General features: G+C 41.9%; 1 protein-coding gene and 1 long non-coding RNA gene across 2 annotated transcripts in view; one reads left to right on the top strand and one right to left on the bottom strand.

The window, feature by feature from the left end:
• The first annotated feature begins 1,418 nt into the window (after positions 1 to 1,418).
• ME3 (malic enzyme 3) overlaps positions 1,419 to 23,502 on the top strand; it is a 289,196-nt gene continuing 267,112 nt past the window's right edge. Inside the window, exons 1-2 of the mRNA XM_029602267.1 lie at positions 1,419 to 1,715; positions 1,894 to 2,136. Coding sequence (XP_029458127.1) covers positions 1,930 to 2,136 — 207 coding nt within the window. The 5' untranslated portion in view covers positions 1,419 to 1,715; positions 1,894 to 1,929. The remainder of the gene's footprint in view (positions 1,716 to 1,893; positions 2,137 to 23,502) is intronic.
• Positions 2,576 to 11,199, bottom strand: LOC115091924. Its single transcript, XR_003856842.1, has 3 exons — positions 11,070 to 11,199; positions 8,997 to 9,053; positions 2,576 to 3,507 (listed from the first exon to the last, which is right to left on the bottom strand). It is a non-coding gene; the product is annotated as an uncharacterized LOC115091924 (long non-coding RNA).

The raw sequence follows: 23,502 nt of genomic DNA, 5'->3' as shown, positions 1-23,502 counted from the left end.
CATCTAAGGGGCTTATCTACTAAAGGTTTTTTTCCCATTTTGTTTTTTGGAAAAAATATTTAGTAAATAGGACCTTATGTTTATACCACAGGCAATGTAGCAAAAAATTACCTGCCCAAGGTCACAAGGAGCATCAATGGGATTCAAACATTGGCTTTCCTGATTCTCAGCAGTAGCCTGCTGTTCTAATCAGTAGGCTACTCCCCCATTTTAAGACAGTGGAAAAAAAGAAAATGATATGCATGTCCTCTTATACTGAGCAAACTACAAAGTATGAGATACATATTCCAAATGTTGAAATATTCTAATCACTAAACTGAAAATAAAATTTTCACCTTTATTATCTAAGCATTTTATTTTTCTAATGGTGTTGGTTGCAGTCTCTTTTGTGCTTTCTTCTTGACTGTTTTTGCGGTCTCTTTTCAATTTTCTGTTTCTTCTCTCTCCTCCTGTCTTCTTCATTTCCTCCCAAACCTCTGACATTGACCTTTCTTTTTCATTTGGATTTTTTGCCTCCATTCATAATTAAATTTCAACTCTTACTCTCCAGTCCTCAATCTTTCTTTTCATTTCTCACCCACAAGGGTTCCTTTTCCCATCCCCTTGCCAGCTCATTGCCCCATTCTCATCCCCTCCCATGCTCTCCAATTTCCTCATCTCTCTCTTATTCCCCCAGTCTATTTTCTCCCATCTTTCACGCACTCCCTACTTCCCATTTCCACTCATTGTACTCCCCACTCTCCAGCACTCAACTCGTATCTTCTACTTTTCATCTCTCATTACACCCCAGCCGGCTCTTTGATCCACTCTTTTCTTTCATCTCTTCCCCGGTCTCCCAGTACCCATTCTCCGTGGACTCATTTCCAACCTCTCTCCCCCTTCACCTCCTCCCCAGCCCGCCACAGTCTACACACCATAATCATGACCTCTCCCCATTTCGCACGTCTCAACTCATCTTACACATTCCCACTCTTAGTCCCCCACCAAGTCCCCGATGCGCCTCCCCTTCAGTCTCCAAGCCCCCATCATCCCCAGCCATCCTCGACTTCTGATTCTCCCTCATCAACCTTGGACACCCTCCCCCAAACTTGTGTTCTCCCGAGGGGAGTCCCGCGTTTCCCTTCCCGGGCCTTTAAGCTTGTTCCCGTTCCTGCCCTCCTCCGTGCCCCCGGCCCAGCGCGCTCTCTTCCTTCCGCGGCCTCTTCGTTTCCTTTGGCCACCCTCGGAGATCATATAACAGTTGAACGGCGTGGCGGTCAGCTACAGAGACTGAGGGGCCAGAACAGGAAGTACGCCCGGGACGCGCCGACCACAGCCTGGGCAGGAGATGCTTACAGCCCCGGAAGAGAAAAGAGGCGGAACTCGCGCCCGGTACCCAGGGCTCACAGTCACGCCCCCCCCTCCTCATCCTAATCACCGGCTGGGCGGGCCGAGGACTCCGCAGTCCCGGTCTCTTCCCCTTTCGGCTCCAATGCTTCCCGCGTGCCTCCGCTCGGGTCACGTGAGCGGAAGCGGAAGTTCCCGCCAGTTCAGCTTTTGCTTTCGTAGCAGCTGCTCTCTCCTGTCTCAAGTTGCGCTGCGTTGCACAATCGCTTTCTGGTCCCCCGTGCTGTAACGTCAGGAGCAGAGGGTTGCGAAGCTTGAGTGATAATATATGTGTGTGTGTTTGGTTTTTTCCTGAAAAGAACCCGCATTTCCCAAAACGAGTTTGGATGGTAAGTTGTTGAGATATTGTTTCCTCGTAATGGCTTATCTAAAATATGATGCACACAGGTAGTTTGATTATTGCACCTTCTAAGTCTAGTAGGACTGAAATGTAGTGTGCTCGAATTATGCTAAAATAGATTGAGTAATATTGTTTGCTGATTTTCTTCTTTTTATTTTTTTTTACAGACGGAGTAGAGCACGAGTAACTTGGTTTGCTTAAACATGATGTCGGTTTGCAACAAAGTTGCAAGTAGCATGCTAAAACTGGTAACCAGGAGCACTGAGTGTCCTTTCCTGACGAGGCCAAGCAGAATGAACTGGGAACTGCTGAGAATCTGTCATTCTAGTTCCGGCAATAGTGGACCAGTCAAAGTGCAGGACATCAGAAAGAGGGGATACGACATCACCAGAAACCCCCATCTAAACAAGGTTAATCTTTCACGATAGCATCCTTTTTTTTTTACTATAGTGAATGTAGGTGGATCAGAAATAAAAGGCTGTGCAAAGAAGATTGTGTAATGTAACTAATTTTCTATGATCTTTATGGCTTAGGAGTATGTTTATAGTATATGCAGTGTAAACTTCAGTGGGAATAAGACAGTCCATTAGAATATTGTTAACAAATTATTTGGAAAATCGTAAAATCCAAATAATGGATAAATATTATGTTTTATAGATAGTATGACTAACAGAGGGAAACCTATATAAACAAAAACAATTGATATCTATGCACAAATATTTGTATATATTTATAACTTATTTTTGCTGTGTTTTTATGCATTTTTTATATTGAGGAACATGATTCATTTTATAACAGCAGTTCAGAGATGTGTGGTGCATTGTTACAGAAATCATCAGAGATGAGGAGGAAAGATTTGACCACACTTTATTTTGGGATTCAAAATAAACAACTTGCCAAACTCAATTTTTTTTTAACTCCATTTCCATTATGTACAGGGACGTGGTCCCACCTTTCTTAGAGAAGGTGTAACAATTTCCAGAATGAAAAGGGCAGGCATTGAAAAAGCATTAACGTGGTATCCATAATAACCTCAAGCTATTTGTCATTCTAATTATGTTCACTGATCACAGATACACCCCCATTGAGCAGTCAGAGCCAGAAATGCCCTCCTAAATACTTAATTTCAATTCCATTATGGTGACTATACAAAACAATACACCAGAATCCTGTTTGCACTTCTGACTGAGAAGTATTTATATAAACCACAATGGAAAAGTAATAAAATGGCAAAAGTAAACAACAAAAAAGGCATGTTTTTGAACCATTGCTGACATAGTGTAGACCCATGACAGAAGATACTGAGTGATCTTGGGGTTCCTTGACACCACAAAAGTCTCCAGACCTCGTATAAACACAAACAAAACTTCCATGTCATTCCTAGAAACTTTCATAAATGTTTGTAAGCAATTCCCTCATACTCTCTAATTTTCCATTAAATATTGGACTAGTAATTGTATTATGAAGAACAATTATCCAGAATTGATTGAAAACATTAGGAATAAAACTCATTCCTGCAAGATTGGCTCTGCCCATTAACAGTTTTCAAAATGGGTATTTTGAAATTAATAATTCAGACCCAGTTTTCTAAATCTTTGTGCTGTTTGATCTGTATCAGCTTGATCTGTTGCTGTGCTTCCAAGTCATTTGTGTAGAAAAGCAGAAGGGGTATTCATCTAGTTGGATCCCTTGACAGTCTGCTATACCACCTTCAATGTTTTATTGAGTGCTGGTCTAGCTTTGTTCAGAGGAACATCAGATGGATTATTCCACTGTGCATGCTGCGGTTAGAAATTGGGAAAAACATATACGAATGATGTGTGAGCTTTACAATAAATTGTTAATTTAAATGTAATGGAGTACAGATACAATGTACAATCTATTTCTTCCCACAAATATTCATCTCCCTTCCACTTCATAAAGAAGTGTGCTATACAAGGAAATTGTATATAGGCACAAAATTTTTGCTAAGAGTTTTGTGTGTCGTTGGGTAAAACTATTTCCTTCTCTTATACTAAAAAGGATAAGGGTATTAGTGAAACTAGACACAGGTGCTTCTTGGGAATAGAAGCCTTTATCTGCAAAAGGTCTTAGCAAAGCAGAACTGGTGCAGTATTGTCTTGCATATTAACCTGTTGCTTGGTTACAAGAGATTACACTTATTTGCAATGAAGTTGGAGCACTAGTTTATGATCATGGTCAAATCCAATTTGCATTTTAATGTTTGTAGTGGATACATGGAAAACAGCCTGTAAATGCCCACGTCTAATAGACATGAAAACCTAGAATTTGATAGCAGGTAAAGATTGTAAAGCCCATCTAATCTGACCATTTACCCCTTCCGCAGTACAGCAGACCCCTATCACCTCTTTATCCTCATTTCATCACAGTTATGATCCTCTGTGTTCATCTCATGCTTTCTTGGATTCAGATACTGTTTTTTCCCCACCTCTCCTGGGAGAATGTTCCATTTATCCACCACCTTTTCTGTAAAGAAATATTTCCTTAAGTTGCTTCTCCAGTGATCCTCTTGGAACCTCATATTGTGACCTTTGTTCTAGAACTGCTTTTCTGCTGTAATTGTTTGCCTCTTCTGCATTATTTGTATCCTTGAGGTATGTGAATGTTTCTATTATATCTTCTTCCTTCCTTCCTTCCTTCCTCCTTTCCTCTAGGGGGGACTTTTTTTTTAACATAAAAGTCCCCCCTAGAGGAAAGGAGGAAGGAAGGAAGAAGATATAATAGAAACATTCACATACCTCAAGGATACAAATAATGCAGAAGAGGCAAACAATTACAGCAGAAAAGCAGTTCTAGAACAAAGAGGTCACAATATGAGGTTCCAAGAGGATCACTGGAGAAGCAACTTAAGGAAATATTTCTTTACAGAAAAGGTGGTGGATAAATGGAACATTCTCCCAGGAGAGGTGGGGAAAAAACAGTATCTGAATCCAAGAAAGCATGAGATGAACACAGATTGACTATGCATGAGGTAAATTTGCATGCAATGGAGGCAGCACATGCAAACCTCTCATGCATATTCATTGTGGATATCCTAAAAACCTGTCTGGCTGGGGCTCCCTGTCCTAGGTTTGGGAACCACTGCTCTAAGGTTTTAGTTCACATAATTCACTACCCAGCTCTGCACCATTTGGAACACCTTCTCTTGTTCAGTTGTTGAATTTGGATTGTATATTAATTATAATTAAATCTTTTTGTTAAGCCACTGTTTGTAGGCACTCACTTTTGATAAGGTGGGGTATAAAATTAACTTCAGATATGACTCCCTTCCACCCCACCCCCAGGGTCTTCCTCTTTTGTGCACATCGGTATTTCCCTGCATGCTGTCCCCCCAATCCCTCCCATTTTATGCTGCTTGTGGATTTGTATGCCTCACAGCATTATTCTTTACTTTTTTACATTAAAATCTAGTTGTCAAACTCTTAACTATTTGTCAAGCCTTCATAGATCACTCCTCATCTTTTATATTCCATCTGGAGTATTCACCCTGTTGCAGATCTCAGGATGATATGCAGAAAGATGATAAAACTTTCCTTCTAGTTCCTTTGTAATATTGAACTAAACTGCACCCAGAACTGATCCCTGAGGCACTCCACTTGTAACCCCTTCCCTTGAAGTAAATTCCATTTATCACTGCCCTCTGGCTCTTATGCAACTAGTTTCTAACGCAGTTTACCATTGTAGGACCCAACTTGAAGTGGGCCAGATTATTAAATTTATGAACTTCCTGCGTGAGAGAGCCAGAAGCCTGCAGTACCTTATCTTGATCTAATTTTTTGGTGGTCCTGTCAAAGAAATTGATCATGTCAAGCAAATCTGATCTTCTGGTAAAATTATTCTGCTTTGGATCCTGTAACTCACAGGATGCAAGATATTTCCAGCAAGCTTGCCCTACGTTCATTACCTCTTTATCTCTCATTTTCTTCATCATCTTACCTTGACTGTCCCCTGAGGACTCCTGCTTCAAGTTGCCGCTCACTGTCATGGAGGTTCTTTGCTCCCAACCTCACATAGATCACAGGGGTGGTGTTAAGGGTGCAGCTCTCGCCCTCCTCTAGGTTTCAAACCCTTCTTTCACCTCAATCCCGATTTCATTTCTTCCTTTGAAGCCTACTACATCTGCCTATTCACCCCACTACCTCTCCAGATAGCAGTTGTGTATCAACCCCTGAAGAATCTCCCTTCTTTCTCACAGGCTTTGACCTCCTGGCTTTCCTTCTTCCTTGAGCAATCTTCCCTCTTATCTTATTATTTGGGTCTTTAACCTCCACGCCAATGACCTCTTTGACTCTTATGCCTCAGAACTCCTTGCCTTAACCTCCTCACTTGTTCTCCACCTCTGCTCTACTGCCTCGTCTCCCCAGCCCCTGTCTTGACCTAGTCCTTTGTTCCAACTGCTGCCTGTGACTTCTCCACTTTTAAATCCTCCTCTCTGACCATCATCTGTTAACTTTCACACTTTACCCATCAACACCTTCAGTAATCTCCAGGCTATCGACTCTTGTAGCCTCTTCACTGTGGTCTCATCTCTCCTCTCTCTTCTCCTCCACTACATTGTCTGAGTAAGTTGATAAGGCAATTTCTTATAACATTTTTGCCCTATGCAGCAAACTCCCCATCCTTGGTTAACACCCAGACTTCGCTTCCTATATTTCTGTGCTCACTCTGCAGAGGATATCTGGCTAAAATCTTGTGCTGACACAGACTTCATACATTTCAGATTTATGCTTGCTTGCTTCCTTCCAGTCCACTATTGCACTTGCCAAGCAAGACTTCTATGTCCATCTGACAAGCTCTGTTGCTACCAGCCCTCGCTATCCGTTTGCCACATTCAATTGCCTTTACCTCCCTTCCCCCTTCACTGTCTACCCAGACTATGGCTGATTATGTCTATGACAAGATTCACAGAATTAATCTCACGTTCTCAACCATGTCACCTCTCTCTCCACTTCCCTACTTCATTCTTCTCCTCTTCCTCTGGCCTCTGCCACCCTCTCTTCCTTTTCTGAAATCACATTGGAGGAAATTGCCCATCTTTCCTGTTTCTTCAAGCTCACTATTTATTCTTCTGACTCATTCCCACCCAGGTCATCAGCTCTATTTGCCCTGTAGTTATCCATTCCATCTGTCACATCTTCAGTCTAACTGTCCACAGCAACTGTTTTTCCTCTGCTTTCAAAAATACTATGGTCACATTATTTAAAAAATCCTCACTTGCCTTTCTAACTCTCGTCCCATCTCTCTCCTCCCTTTCACATCCTAGCTACCTGAACATGCTGTTCACTTGTGCTGTCTTGACTATTTCAGCTAAAGCCAGTCTCAATCCACTCCAGCCTGGTTTTCACTCTCTGCATTCCACTGCAACAGCTATTGCCAAAGTCTCCAATGACTTATTAAAGGCTAAAACTAAAAGTCTTTACTTGTCTTATTTTCCTTGTCCTTTCTGCTGATTTCTACACTGTTGATCACCACCTACTCCTTGCTGCTCTGTTCTCACTTGGATTTTGGGTCTGTTGGTTCTCTTCTTACCTTTCCTATTGCACTTTGTGTGTCCTATGGTGGAGCTGTCACTATTTCACTATTAATTGGTGCCCCTTGGTCCTCTGATCTCCTGTCATGGTTTTCAGTACCATTTTTATGCTGATGATTCCTAGATTTACCTCTCTTTACCAGAAATTTCATCAAGAATCCAGTCTCAGTTCTCAGCCTGCTTGTCTGACCTTGCTGCCTTGATGTCCCACCACATCTTAAACACAACATGGCCAACACAGAACTCCTAATCTTTCCTCCAAACCCAGTTCCCCTCTTTCTCATTTTTCTGTTTCAGTGGATAACACGGTCATCCTCCTAGTCCCCTCAGCCCCTAATCTTTAGGTCATCCCTCTCTGCACACATCCAAAACACTGCAACATTTTTTTCCCTATAAAATCGCCTCTTCCTTTCTGAACACACTACTTAGAACCCTTGTCTTCTCTCTCACCACCTACTGCAAGCCCCCTCCCTCCCCAATAGATATCCCAGTGAAACATCTCTCCACTACAGTCTATCCAAAATTTAGCTGCACAACTTATCTTTTGCCAAAGTCACTACACCCATATAGCCCCCTCTTCACAAGTCACGACATTGGCCCCATATCCATTTCAGCATACAGTTCAAGTTTCTCTTAATCACCCACAAGAGCCTTCACACTGCAGCTCCTCACTACCTCTCTCCTTATCTCTCCGTACACCACTCCTCATGAACTCTGCTCATCGGGCAAGTCACTCCTATCCATGCCCTACTCTTCTACTGCCAGTTCCTGACTCCATGCTTTGCACCTGGCTGCACTGCATGTTTGGAATAAACTTCCTGAGGGGCTGAGTGCATGGTTTTGTGTGCAAACTTTACAGAAAAAGCAGCAAGGAGTTTTGTGTACAACTTAGTGTCTAGTCATATAAATCCCATGCTAATGGTGGCATTAGCTATTACCCCCCCCCCCCCCTGCAGAGAGGTGCGCTGGCTTAATTTGTGTTTTATGTGCACCAAAATAATGCTTTCTGTGCTGAAAATAATTTTTTTTGTACATCATGTTAGTTGCATAAAATATGATTTCTGCACATAAATCACATTTTGATATGCTGTGCATTTTCATGGTTTGTGCACATTTTAACTCCTGATGAGGGAGCTTACTGCATGTGGCATTTTAGTATGTACATTAAGAAACTGAACTAACGTTCCATAGAACGTTTTAATGCTCAGCTTTATTACATCAGCCCCTGAGTGGGTGTGTCATGCTCCCTCGCCGTCCTTATTCAGATCCAATCTAAAAATCCATTTTTTTAGGCTACTTCTAAATCTCAATCCCTGATATTAATATTAACCATTTTCTTAAACTGAAATTCCCAAAGTCTCTTCTGCCCTGCATGTTTGTCTTGATTGGATTGTATGCTCTACTGAAAAGGGATTGTCTTTTTTTTTTTGTGTGTTTTTGTACAGTGCTGTATATGTAGAGTAGTGCTAAAGAAGCGATTAGTAGTAATGCTCGCTACTCTTTCACTTTAAGTAGTGACTCTATTAATGTACCCACTGTTGAGATTAGGCTTGTAGTTAGCCAGCTTCCTCCTTGCTTGCATGGTTATGAAGATAGATGACATTTGTCTGTCTCCAGTCCTCTGGAGCAACTCCTGACTCCAAAGAGTGATTGAATAGAACCATCAGTGGAGCTGACGAACATATCTGAGCTTCTTTAGCATCTTACAATGTATCCCACCTGGTTCCTTTGTCCTGTCGGCTTTCAGTTTTGCTTGTTCCCTGTTCACTAACATATCTGAAAAGAAAAGTTGTTACGTTGCTTTATTTTATTTAAGAAAAAGTTTGTTACACCTTCTATCAAAAACATTGCTCAAGACTGATTACACCATTTCACATAAACTTTATAATATACTTACAACATAGTCATAATAAAATTTATCAAGACCAATACTGTAATAGTAACAAAGGTCTTGATCCGTGGCCAATACTGCATTAGCTTTTTTTGGGTAATTGCCAGGTTCTTGTGGCCTGGTTTGGCCTCTGTTGGAAACAGGATGCTGGGCTTGATGGACCCTTGGTCTGACCCAGCACTGCAATTTCTTATGTTCTTATGCTCTTATTTTTTCTCTGTGTCTTTTCTGTCCTGACTGCCTTCCCTTCTTCCCTTAGCTCTTCCTTTTTTTTTTTTTTTATCTCTGTTCTCCTCCTCTTTCTGAAATCCTTTGAATGCTAATCTTTCTCTACCTTTTCAGGCATGTTTACCGAAAATCTGACTGGTAACTTTTTTATTTATTTACTTTCCTGATATAAAGTTGTCACCCTTACAATGGCTATTTGTAGTTTAGCCCATTCTTCCACATCACCTAGATCTTGCCATCCTGTTAGTACTTCCCAGAGGAGCTCCCCAACCTCAACAAAGTTGGTACTCCTGAAATCTAGTATGCGGACCTTCTTGTGTGACCCAGCTCTCTATCCTTCCCCACTGTTTGGAGATCACTGGAACTCAACTGGTCATTTAGAGACCAATGTGGAAAGGTGCACTAGGCTGTGAGCACATGTTTACTTCCATTTGTTCGTGCATTTTTGTGTGCATAATTTTTCTCGTGATTTAAGGATTTTTGTACACAAAAAATGTGCATGCAAATTAGTGCTTCTGCCTGTAAATCTCATTTAAATGAAAGAATTACCTATTACTTCTCAATGCAGGGAGATACGTTAAAACCCTGAAAGCTTAACTCATGTTTTCTTAATGCTGGGAATTTAACTCCTGGGTCAGAGGGGGAGTAAAGTTAATTCCCAATTCTGGGGCAGCTGTTAGTCTATTGTATTGTGCTGTCCTGGTTCTGAGGTTTCTGGGTGCAGGAGTCCTGGGCTTGGGTCCAGGGGGGACCACCGCTCCTGGGAATCTCAGGTCGGGACCTTGCTGGCACAGCACAATAGACAGATACTGGCCCCAGAAATATTAATTGATTTTACTCCTCCTCTGATCCAGGAGTTAAGTTTCTAAATTTATAAAAAAAACCAAAAAACAAACAAACCAAAAACAGGCTAAACATTGGGGTACCTGAGTCTGGGGGCCCTGAGCCAGGACCTGTAAGAAAGAGGGGACTCTGCCTTGGGCCCCCTGAGTCAGAGATGCAGAATTGTATGTACAGCCATCTATCGTTGTGTGCCCTTTGGGGAAAGCACTTTTATAGTGGCCCTGTTGCCACCATGATGTAGTGCTTGCTGTTTGTACATCTGTCTATTGCTGTCACCTCATGCTTCTTGGGATTTATGTAAGACCTGGGAAGAGATATGGAAGCAGAACCATTGACCAGGTAGGAGCTGCAAGAGAGCAAAGGGATGGCGGGCCTTGCACAGTGAATCGGAGAAGCATGAGGCAACAGTAAATGGTGCATGATGGTGACAGCTGTGCTACTGTGAGTGCCTGTCCAAAAGAGCTTACACAAAACACTTGCACGAACAACAATTTTGCACACAGTGCTGAAGTTGTGCTAAGTATCTATCTGCCCCAAAGGGAAGCACTTTTTAAAATTTTACATCTGACTAGTGCACCTCTTCAGTTTTATGTGAACATAAATGATATTTTATGTGCACATTTTTTTGGGTTAGCATGCTTTTTTTTTCCCCCCCAACTCTTTGGTAATTGGGAATTTATAAATGCAAGAAATAAAATGGGAGCTACATTTTTTATTTTTTTTACTCACGATTTATTATATCGGACCCTTTAATGGGTCACTGGAAACAACTTCTCCCATTTGTAAGTACTAGGTCTAGTATTGCTCCCTCCTTTTGAGGGTTCTGTTACCTGTAGCCTCTTGAAAGTCATCAAAGATTTTCCTGCTTCAAGGGATGCTTCAGTCAGTATCTGGCAGATTAAAATCTCTTACCATCGTCATCTCTCTTCCTTGCAGTCTCATGGATATGTTTGAGTCTTGTGTGCTGGAAGTTTAGAGGTCGCACTGCTAGAAATGGGGAAATGGTCCTTTTGCATGCTGCTCCTCCCTACTCTTTCCTTCCTGATCAGATTATAGCCTGATTTGGCTACATTCCAGCCCTGATGTTCATTACATTGTATCTCTCTGAGAGAAACAATATCCAAACTTGCCACAGCTATGAGGACATCTACAGTGGCTATAGAAAGTTTACACCCCTTGAAAATTGTTCACATTGTTGTCAGTGCTGCATACATATAAGAGGATTTTTTTTCCCCCACTCAACACACTATACTCCACATCATTCAGGGCCAGAAAATGTTTTATTGGAGGACAAGGCATAATGAATGTCTAAAAAAAGAAAAACCCAACAATTGGAGAAGTCTCCACTTTCCTGTTAATACCTGGTGGATGCATCGTTGACAGCAATTGTAGCTAGAAGTCTGTTGAGAAAGGTCTCCACCAACTTTGCGCACCTAGATTCAGTGTTTAACAGTATTTGATATACCTCATTTGTTAATATTAGGCCATTCTTTCCTAAACTGTTCAAGCTCTGTCCAGTTCCTGCTGATGGACAGCAATCTTCAAGTCATGCCACAGGTCTTCAGTTGGATTGAGTTGTCTTTTCATTCCTCAAGTCATTCCATTGTAATAAGTTTGGCTGTATTCTTCAGATGGTTGATATGCTGAAAGGTGAACTTCCATCACAGTTTAAGCTTTTGTGCACAGGCAAGTGGTTTTCTTCAGTCACATTTCTGTGCTTTTCTCCATTTATCCTGACAAGTGCTCCAGTCCTTGCCGATGAGGAATATCCCTCATGAAAAGATGCTGCCTCCTCCATGCTTCACAGTAGGGATGGTGTTCTCTGGATGATGGGTTTTACCCCCAAAAGTTCTATCTCTTTAGTTTCATCCGACCACAACATTTTTTTTTTTGCTACATGGCCACAGTATCATTTCGTACTTCATACTTCACTGGGATTCATAGTGGGCTTTCTTGAGCGATGGCTTTATCCTTGCCTCTGTACAGGTCAGATCTGTGGCTTGTGTGGGACATTATTGTCACGTGCACACTTTGAATAAGTCTTGGCTGTGGAAGTCTCTAGCACTTTTATAGCCTCTTAGCTGGCATCTTAGTTATCTTCCTGATCAGTCTCCTCCTTACACGATCATCCAGTTTGGACAGATGGTCTGATCTAGGCAGAGTCTTGGTTGTGCTGCCACTTAATCGTTTTAATGGTGCTTTGAGGTTGGTGGAGACAAAAACAGCATTTGAAATCCAGAAAGCATGGAATAAATACAGGGATCTCCGAGGGAGGGATGGGAATTGTATGGGCCACGTAAATTGGACAGAGGGGCAGACTAGATGGGCCCATATGGTCTTTTTCTGCAGTCTTATTTCTATGCAAATCTTTTATACCCATCCTCATTTCTGTACCTTTCCACAATTTTGTTCCAGAGTTCATTCGCTAGCTCCTCAGTACTCGTGATTGGCCTTTGCTTTGAGATGCCCTACCCAGTAGAGAGAAATCATGTGAATCGGTGCAGTTTAACACAGCTGTGGCCAAATGACTTGGTGTGTAGTTACGAAGGTGATTTTTTACACCAGAGCTTTAAGTATTTAGGATTGCTACAGAAGTACAAGGCGACGGGGGGACACTCATCCCACCAAGAGAGTCTGTGTTTTTATTTCTACTTTATTTTCAAAGCTACTCTGGAATACGTTTTTCACTAGGCAGTTGTGGAGTGGGACGTGTGGATACGTGAAACAAATACTAGTCTAATGCATTTTAGTCCAGGCCGCAAAAAGGTGAACACTTTAGAAAGTGGTATAGACTTTCTGTAGCCACTATAAGTATGGAATTTTATTCAAACTATGAGCATTTGTGTAAATAGTCTTCTAGATATTGCTCATTTCCTTTCCTCTTCTTATCTAGCCATCTTGTCCCTGTTCCCACCTTTTGGTGTTTCTCCACTTCAGTTATTTTTTGCCGGGATTTTATCCAGTTCCCATGTGCCACTCCCTACTCTACTCTTCTCTTCTAGTTTAAAGCTTTGTCAATATATTATCTGAATTGTTCACACTGAGGTGCCGTGGTCTTGTGAGAAGCCTTGACCTGTGCAGGGCCTGTGCCTCGTGAAATCAGCTATTCAAGATAAATCCTTATGGTCTGATCAAGATATATATATTTTTTTTTTATTACCATAGCCCCTGGTATCCTGTAGCAGATTTTCAGAGATTCTTCAGCAAGAGTTAGCAATGTCTATGACAATTATGTGGCAGATTTGCATAATTTTGCATAAAACATCACAATTCTCACTATGTAAAAGTCAATTTTTTTTATTGAAAAACTTTCCCATTGTTTTTATGCAATATTTAAACTATATACAAATACAAAATTAACCAAGGACAAAGCCAACTATTTTTCAAGTAAAGCTATATCTGCTGCAAACTTTTTCTTTTTTTTTTTTTTTAATGTATGTTGAAGCTGGCATCGGTATTTTGTTCTGCTGTTAAATTTAAATTAAACCTTAAATTACACAGAAAAATACGTGCACTTATATGGGAAGCATCACAGCAGACACAAAAAGGAGCTGTTTGGCGCTGCTGCTCACATGTTTCAATCATCACTGCGTCTATGAATTGAAATTAACTACACCAGCAGCAGCAAACTTCCAAAACACATCTCTGTAGTTGGTGGATGACTGGCCACATGTGCAAGTGGAAGAATCTTTTGTTTTCCAGATGTGTCCTGGAGGCACAGCTAGCCAGTCAGGTTTTCAGAATTGCTACAGTGAATATGCATGAGAGAGATTTGCAGATGCTGCCTCTATAGTATGCAGATCTATCTCATGCGTAAAGATTGCTACAATCTTGAAAACCTGATACCGCCTCATTTGTTATAAGGCTGCTTCTCCCTGCCACCCCTAACCCATGTAGGTCTCCCTCTGATTCTTGGTATTTTCAGTCTTTACCACCATTGGCTGGCAGGAGACACTGCATTTGACAGCACGTCAGCTTCATGTGCTATGCCAATCCCACTGAGCTACGAGATTGACCCTACACCGCAGAGGAAACTGATGTGACTGGGTATGATGTGCTGTAAGCAGATCTGGCCTAGACCCCGTAGCACTAGAGCACTCCCTTGTCTCACAACATCCCAATGCTGTTCTTTAAACTGTAGGATACTATCAAAATTCTTAATTCAGTGTGCAATTTCGTAATGTTGCAACACTTGCATTAGAGAGAGAACAAATGGTCATCTGACTTTTTATACAAATAGCAGGCAGAACTAGAGCACATCTGTTTCAGGATGTGAAACACAAGAACTTCATTTCAAATGCAAGGTTTTTGTGTTGCTGCAGATTATTCTGAGGAAAGCTTGTGACTGAGGTAAAAGCTCTGGTATTAAACCACATGGCTTGGGGATTGAATGATGAGTTGTGCAGCATTTTGTGATAGATATAAAAACTATGGTTAGAGTAATTGGGTGGAGACTAGGAGAGCAGTGTGCATGTTCTGTTTTCTCCTACTGTTGCTCCTTGTGATCTTGGGCAAATTATGTTGTCCTGGGTACCACTTAGATTGTAAGTCCTTTGGGCCAGGGACTTCTTGTATCTAGTTGTCATTGTCAGGCGATACAGAAAAATGCGTGGGAGAGCTGGCGAGTGCCCACTCTCCTGGGCGCGCGATTCAGGAGGGTGACCTATGCAAATTAGGGCCCGCAGTAAAAGGAGGCACTAGGGACACTAGCGCGTCCCTAGCACCTCATTTTTGACAGGAGCGGCGGCTGTCAGCGGGTTTGATAGCCGACGCTCAATTTTTCTGGTGTCTGTTCTCAAACCCGTTGACAGCCACAGGTTCGGAAAACGGATGCCAGCAAAATTGAGCGTCCGTCTTCAGACGCGTGGACCGCAGGCTGATTTTTAAATTTTTTTTTTTTTACTTTTGGGGCCTCTGACTTAATATTGCTATGATATTAAGTCAGAGGGTGTACAGAAAAGCAGTTTTTTTTTCTGCTTTTCTGAACACTTCCCCGCTGCCGGACGAAATTAACGCCAGCCTTTGGGCAGGTGTTAATTTTTGAAAGTAAAATGTGCGACTTGGCTGCACATTTTACTTTCTGTATCGCACGGGAATAACTAATAGGGCCATCAACATGCATTTGCATGGTGCGGGCGCTATTAGGTTTGGGGGTAGTTGGCCACGCGTTTTCGACACGCTATTACCCCTTACTGTATAAGGGGTAAAGCTAGCGCATCAAACGTGCATCCAAATCTGGGCTAACTGCGCTCCACCGGAGCGCACTGTTCTGTATCGGCCTGTGTGTGATTAAGTTCCAAAATAAGAGAAGAACACAAACCTCACAGAGTAGAATCAATCAAAAAAGAGTGAGGGGACCTGCAGTTTAAAAGGGATTATAATCCATACATTGGAAAGCCAGTTGCTGGTAAAGTCCTTTATTCAGATTAAAGCAGTCCAAACAAGAAATACAGAGTCAAAATGTGTCAATCCCCTAACATGACTGTGTTTTGCGGAAATGTGCTGCATTGGGAAGGACGGAGAACTGCACGAAGAGCAATGTTTCAAAGGTACATTCTCGACATGACTCGTGCAGTTCTCCGTCCCTCCCGATGCAGCATTTCTGAAAAACACAAACGTGTTGGGGGCCTGACCCGTTTGGGACTGCTTTATTTAATCTGAATAAAGATTTTACAAACAACTGTATGGATTATAATCCCTTTTAAACTGCAGGCCCCTTGCTCTTTTTTGATTTAAGTGCCATGGTTTAAGGTACTATATAAATGCTGAATTTTGAATAACAAATATTAATTAATTAATTTGAGCAGCTGAAAGTTGAACTGCCTGTTTCTGATCTGTAGTAATTGCAGAATATACTTGGGAAGCTGAACTCGTTCATTTCTCTAAACTGGGAAGTCCAAGGCAGGGCTGTATGCAGTATATCAAGGGCTGATGTGTATAAGTAAAATAAGTTCTATAGTCTTTTAGCCCTAGGGATTGATGGTATTTTAAGACTATTGCATGTACCAACAACAGAATGTGACCATGTTTGTGTAAAGTTGACATGAACTGAGACTGACAACTCATTTCGTATGGCCTACCAAATCACCACCTAAAATTTTCTCTCTTGCTTTTCGTCATAACTGACCTGAACCAGGTTTTTGAAGCACGGTTGAAAGCTCTTTTATTATTGCGCTCGTTAACTGAACTTTCCATCCATCGCCGTATGTAGAGCGAGTGTTGGGTGATCTGACACTCCAGTAAAGTGCGGAGGAGTCTGCCTAGTCCTTGGAATTCTGGGAAATCCTTTACTAAGAGATCAGCGACTCTGCTCTGGGCTTTACTGTGCGTAGTGGAAAGCATGCACGTGTCCTAAGACTGGTCACGTGAGGGTGCCTCTTCCCACTGCAGCAGAATGTTTCTTGGGCACCGGTAATCCCTCCATTGCGCTGGATAGAATTACGTATAGCATAAACAGGAAATCCATTTTTATTGCAGCTTGGCATTTTTCATGTGACGAAATGGGATCTGCTTTTGGGTCAGGCTGTTGGGGAAAGAGTTTTAGAATTAAGCATTTGTAGAATTTTTCCATTGCTGAATGTGTGGTTCATTTGCAGTGTGTTACAGCACATGGGGTAGGCAACTTGGGTCCCTTGCATGATGCAAACTGGCCAGATTTTTATGGTGTCGAACAGGAATTTGTATGAAAGAACGCGGTATACGTGGGATCTAAATGGTTCTTTGCTTACTCCCAGAACGCTATCCAGCCCTGCATGCGTACACTTCTTTACCTTTAATGTAGTACTTAACATTTCACAGGTTTCTTGAGAAGTTTGGCTCAGCAGACAGTGCTCTCGCAATCCACTGTATCTGATCCAAAATAAAAAAAAAAATAAAAATTTGAGAAACTCATTAGAAACCAACAAAAGAGGGGGGGGGGGAGAGAGGTTTTTTTTTTTTTTTTTTTACACTAACATTTTAAATTGCAAGATTTTTGGGACTATTGCATTCCCTTCCTCAGTCAATATTTTCCCAAGTAATGTCAGACTTTGTCTGAAATGAACCTTAGGACTACCCTGCTCCCCCCCCCCCAGCAAACCTGCAGCTTAATCATTTATTAGCTCAATAAAGGTCTGGTTCCTACCCAGCTGCTCCACTATGTTGCTTTTCTGTTTAAGTAATTCTGTTTCTGACAGGCCTGTGGAGGGGCTAACATGGTACTCTTATTTTACAGGTATACACTATAGTAAGAGAGCTTGTCGCTAGATGGCGGGGTGTGAGCTTGGCCTCCTGTTCACCACCCTTCCCCCTATTAAGCCCCTCACTGTGGGACCCTAGGTTCTATTTGCCCTCACATGGGGCTTAGTGGCTGATGAATCCCATATCGGTGTGTGAAGGAGGAGAGTATGCAAAGGGAAGAGAACGAGTCTCCCTATAAACCCCTCTCCGCTCACACACAGCACCCATCTACTTGCACATATCCATATCCCCCATCCAGTCACACACAGATAGACCCCACGACAAAGAAGACTATGGTGCCAGAGGACATGATATGCTGCTGGCAGGGAAGACTGTGTGGCCAGAAGAACAGAGTCATGTGGCTGGTGGGGAGGCTAGGCCATGCCAGCGGACAGCGTAGTGCAGCGACTGACTCAAAGCTGGACACTGGGGAGGGTACTCCGGTTCTCCTTTTGAAAATCAGTCTGCTGACTAAGTAGCATGAACTGATTTCTGCAGCCTCAGCAAACCTGCAGGGTGGTGATAAATTACATGCACATGGCTCAAGAAAGCTTGGCTAGCAAAACCGCTCCTGAAGCAGAATTTTTCAGTCTTTGTCTAACAAGTTTAAAGATTGTGTTTTATAGTTAACCGTTATCTTCACACTATAATATTATCTATTCTGGAATATCATAACACAATTCTTATTATCATCCATTAACATGTGACTTCTTAGAACTTTGCACTTCAGTGATTATGATGTACTGGACAAATAACTGGATTTCTAGCTGTTTTCCTGGAATGGTTTCCTGCTTTAGAGCACACTCCTCAATTTAGAGGAGAAGCTTTTAGATGATGTATTATATTGTATTTTAATTGTTTTTTATGTTATGTTTTACATTGCTGTAAACTGTCTCAAGCAATACTTTGTTAAGAATGCAGGATATTAAGAATTTGTAAATTTAAATTAGTTTTGTGGCTCAAAAAAAAGGAAAAGCAGTGACTTGTCAGGGTTTTGTTTAGAGGAAACACAGTATAGTTCTCGCTGAACTTCTGTGCAAAACTGGTTTCAAACCAGTTTTAAATGCATTTCATAATATTTGATGATATTACCTTTTTCAGGTTGTAAAGCCAGTTTTGAAACCAGTTTCCAAATCTGCTGCATAGAAAATGTACTTCGTTTGTTTGCTTTTTCCCCACCCCCATAGAGAGAGACTGGAAAATTGAAACCCTTAGTAAATCAGGCCCTAAGGTGAGGACTGTGAATTATTTGCTAAGTGATTCTTTTTTGCACATTTGCTGTCCTTTTTAGGACAGGACACATCTAAAGCCAGTACTCTAAATGTGGCCTCCTACAAAGTCGTCCTACAGTGGAAGATGATATCCTTGTCCCTTGCTTCTGTCCATTCCACCCCCCCTGTTTAGTGCATACCAGAATACACCCAGTTTTGGCTGCTGTATGACTTTTCCACACTCATCCCATTTCAGGGGTTTCTTAGGGAGCTGTTTTTGTCCAATGGGGATATGATGCAGCTTTTTTTTTTTTTTTTAACTTGCCAAGGGTCCAGCTTGTATGGCAACTGCCGCCTGTTCTTTATGATCGCTGTGTGGTCATACCTCTGCCTTGTCCCCACATCCCCCTGGACATGTTCAGACTTCTTCGCCCCAATTCCTGTCTATTCCAGCACCATAAGAAGAAAGGTATTCCCCCTACTATGAAAGCATCTAGGCATATGCTTGGCCTTTGAGAATATTAGTTAGCAGCCTTGTACTAGAAGTTGAATGCTTACCTTTGAGAACCCCCCTCGATTGATCTCTTTGAATCACTGATCCCAGCAGGCTCCCAATATATTAACTAGTGCCTTTTGCATATTTCTTAGTCCACATTTACTCTCGGTATATGTTCCTAGGCACCCAAAAGAACAGATTACAAAAACAATATGCTACAGGTTACAGAAAAGTACAGTATTAGGGACGTGTCTCATTATTGTCCCTTGTTCATTTTTCTCCTCTACCAGTAAGACTTCTGTTTTAGAGAAGCAGAGCTGGAAGGGAAAACGTAAGGTTTGGTTAGTAGCGATATTAGAATGCAAATGGGGAACCCCCACTGTAGATCGGTTTGCACATAGTGGCCAGAATTTTGCTCGAAGAGAGGGGTCACAAGACAAACTAGCCCTGGGTGCCTTCTCCTGCGTATATTTTTTTTGATGGATGAGGTTTGCCTTTATGGCGTGAGGGCAAAGACCAACTCCTTTCTCCTGCCCTACAAAATAAATTGCTTTAATGCTTTCTACATCTTTCAGAGTCTGGTCTGAAGACTAGCTTTATTAGGGTACATCTCAGTGCACATGGCACTTATCCCCACCATGGAGAAGGTAAAGCCATCTTTGTACAGCCTTTAGTTGTCATTCATGCAGGGCTTGCTTCTGTTGAAGCGTGTTGCTGTGTCTTGGGACATCAACACGGTACTTGCCTAGCTGATGAAGGTTCCTTTTGAGCCACTAGACTTCTGTGAGCTGAAGAACCTGACCTGGAAGGTCCTTTTTTGATGGCATTCACTTCAGCAATCAGAGTCTGTGAACTCCAGGCCCTAATGACTTATCCACCCTATACAACATCCCAAGGTCCTACCTAAGGTAATGTCAGACTTCCACCTTAACCGATCTATCGTCCTCCCGATATTCTGTCTTAGTCCATATGTCCCTAAAGATGAACAGGCCTTGCACAGTTTGATTGCAGAAGACCCTTAGTCTTCTGCCTGGAGTGGACTGAAGCCCTTAATAGTCCACCCAGCTTTTACTTTTGATCCCAGTATACCTGGTGGTATTGCTGGAAAGTACACAGTGTCTGATTAGATAGCATATTGCATCACCTTCCATTATGCTCAGGCGGGCTTGACTCTGGAAGGGCATATTTTATTTAAAAATACTTCTATACCACCACTCATGATAATATCACAGTCATTTCCAATGTAAAATCACAAAGTATGAAGTACATTACACTGTTTTTTTTTCTTTTTTACCTGGGCTGTATTCAAACCCTTTTTTCTGGGATTCCTTGTTAAAATTCCTCTCCAAATTCCCATTGAAACAACCACGTCTCTAGAGATTTGTTTTTTTAAAGGTAGATATCTTACTCTGTGTTCTTAATTGTTCTGGTATGTTGTTCCAGGCATTAGGTCCAGCCACAGAAAATGTGCAGTCTCTAATCTCAATCAAATGTGCATTCTTAATAGATGGGATTTCAAGGCTCGTAGTGTCAAAACCATGGCGTCATCGTTGGCCCACTTGAGATCATCCTCCATGGAAGAAATCTGCAAGGTTGCGATGTGGAGTTCAATCCACATGGTGATATCACATTGTTTGAAAAGGGGTGTTTCATACAACAGTAGGCTTGGTCAGTCTGCCTTGCAATGTCTCTTTGAGGCTTAGAATCCAATCCTGTGCCTTCCAGGTCACATTTGTAGTATTTCTATTTTGTCTTGAAAAAAAAAAATGGCTTGTTGCCAAGAAAAAAAATATACCCAGAAAAATCCTCCCTTGGATTTGTGATGTAAACTTCAATGTTGCCAATACTGAACCTTCATAAATCTATCTGTGTAATATGAATGGCCATCATAAAGTATAATCATTGGACCTATAGGGTTAGAAGCTCAATTCAATTCTGTCTGCTTCTTTCCAAAAAAAAAAAATGTTATGCAAATAAAATACACTTAATTGGAGGACTGAAGTTGCATCAAGGGAGGTCCATTTATCAACAAACATACTGTGGCGGTCAGGTATCCATCTTGTGCCTTTATACATGTCAGACTTTCACTGCAAAAGAGGAGGAGCTCAAACAGCATTTAAACAAAAATTGACCAATCCCAAACATTGATGTCCCGTCTCCACCCCCCCCCTCCCCCACACTGACACAATAAGCAACCTACTCAAATCCTAGTGCACGAAGAGTGTTAAACCACAGTGTGCCATTCTAGCTGTTCATTTAAGTCCAAACTGTGTACATAGTTTTGTAAAAAATCAAAATTCTTTTGTGATTAACACATGCTATCAAATTACCTCTTTGTCCTTGCACGTGCTTACCAAAGCATGTCGGAAAGCTTTTTAATAACTAATCTAATCAGGCTCCGTCCTATGCCCCCCATGTGGGAGATTTGATATTCTGCTGACCTCGGAGAACACCTGTCGCAGGTAAGCTGGAGTTTTGATTAGCTGGATATCCCGGCAATCTTCAACACCATCAGCCATGAGGTGTTCCTTTCTCATCTATACTACCTTAGGTATTAATGGGCCGGTGTTGAGTTTTTCTTTCTTTCCTGCCGGATAGATGGCCGGGGGGGGGGGGGGGGGGGGCACTACTGGGGACCCACTTTCATCTTGGAGGGCCTGCTCTTCAGGTATTCTTCAGGGTTCCTTGCTATCCCTTGTCCTATTTAATATTTGTCATCACTAGACTCAGTTCTTAGTGAGCTGGGGGGTGATGTTTTGTTTATTCAGATATTCAATTATTCATTCCCTGTGTCCAATCTAGAGTTTTCCCAGTACTTTATATTTATTTATTTATTTATTTTTTTTGAAACATGCTTATCTACAATAAAGAGATGGTTTTTGTTGAATATTCGCAAAAATAGTCTGTTATCGGTGGAGAATAAAATGCCCCAAGTTGTATATTAACTTCACTGACCTTTTGAGGGGATTGCTGTGCCAGTGCTACTCGAAGTTTGCAATCTTGGATTTTTTTTTTAGACTCCAAACTCGAAGCCACATAGCAGACTCTAGGTGAAAGTTGCATTTTATAAGCTGAAACCTTTACAGTTTTTTTTCTGCCAGCAACTATGTTTAGAACGGTTCTGCAAGCCTTCGTTTTAGGGCGTTTAGATTACTGCAGTAGTCTGGGAAGTTGGTCTGCCAAAGTAACTTGCTGCGTATTCTGTTGAGAACGCAGCTGCTCGGCTTCTAGTAGGTGCCCATATAAATGTTACAGGAGCTGCACTGGCTGCCTGTAAAAGATTGTGTCCAGTTCAAATTGCTAGTAACAGCTCATAAATTACTGTTCTCAGAAGGGGCTTGCTCACTCAGGTGTAATTTGCAGTGTCATGAGCCTATTCGCTCACCCAGGTCTTCTGGGGGGGGGGGGGGGGGGGGAAATCCTGTTGCTCAGGGTTATGAGCAGCTGGTCACTACGGGCAGACCCTTCTCTTCTATTTCCCCAGTAATGTGGAATGCTCTACCACTAGAATTTAAAGAGGCAGAGGTGACATTTTTTAGAAAAAGAATAAAAGCTTTGCTTTTTAATGATGCAGAGTTTTTAATGGGGATAATTGGTACTGATCTTCTTATTTATGTGTGTGTTTTGTGTATCCATTGTCTTTATTATGAATGTTTTAATTTCTTGTTACTCGCACTGGAATGAGGCTGAAGGTTACAAAATACAATTATTTCTTTTTAAATGAAATAGAGTTTTCTATCTCAAGACATCCCTTTCTCAGTGGTATCGTAGTGCAGTATTCATTAGGGTGTCTCTGCCTGGCTTGCTGCTGCCCCTCTTTTTTGAACTCCCAAACCTTCAGCTGCTTCTCCTTGTGTCCTACCCCTAACCCAGTTGATCTTTAGCCAGTGCTGCTTTCCAGGGCTCCACCTCCAGTTGCCATTGTTACTCCTTGAGTCCTCTCTAACCTTCTTCCCCCACAGAAGGGACACCGAAGACCATTCATAGTCTTCCTTGGATGGTTACTCTTCTCCTGGGGGAATTCTTCGCACAAAAAATTCTGCATACTTTATGTTGGTCAAAATAACACAATATATATACATGACAGCCTTTAGGGAATTAAATTAATACAGAAAAAATGTATTACTTAAAGATGCAGCAGTTTAAATATTTTGAGCAGAATGTCCCTAGAAATTCACTGTAAGAGTGTCCCTTCCACTCTCTCTTCCTAGTCCCCTGGCCACTTTGCCTTCTCTGGCCCCAACTCCTCCACCTGCCAGTATCACTCCCCTCCACCTCTAGGCTCAGCCCCTTCTACTCTATCTCCACTCCCAGAGTTTGACCCTGCTCTCAGTACTG

Source organism: Rhinatrema bivittatum, chromosome 5 (assembly GCF_901001135.1).
Source record: "Rhinatrema bivittatum chromosome 5, aRhiBiv1.1, whole genome shotgun sequence".
NCBI classification, from domain to species: domain Eukaryota; kingdom Metazoa; phylum Chordata; class Amphibia; order Gymnophiona; family Rhinatrematidae; genus Rhinatrema; species Rhinatrema bivittatum.
This window is presented reverse-complemented; position numbering and strand designations above follow the sequence as displayed.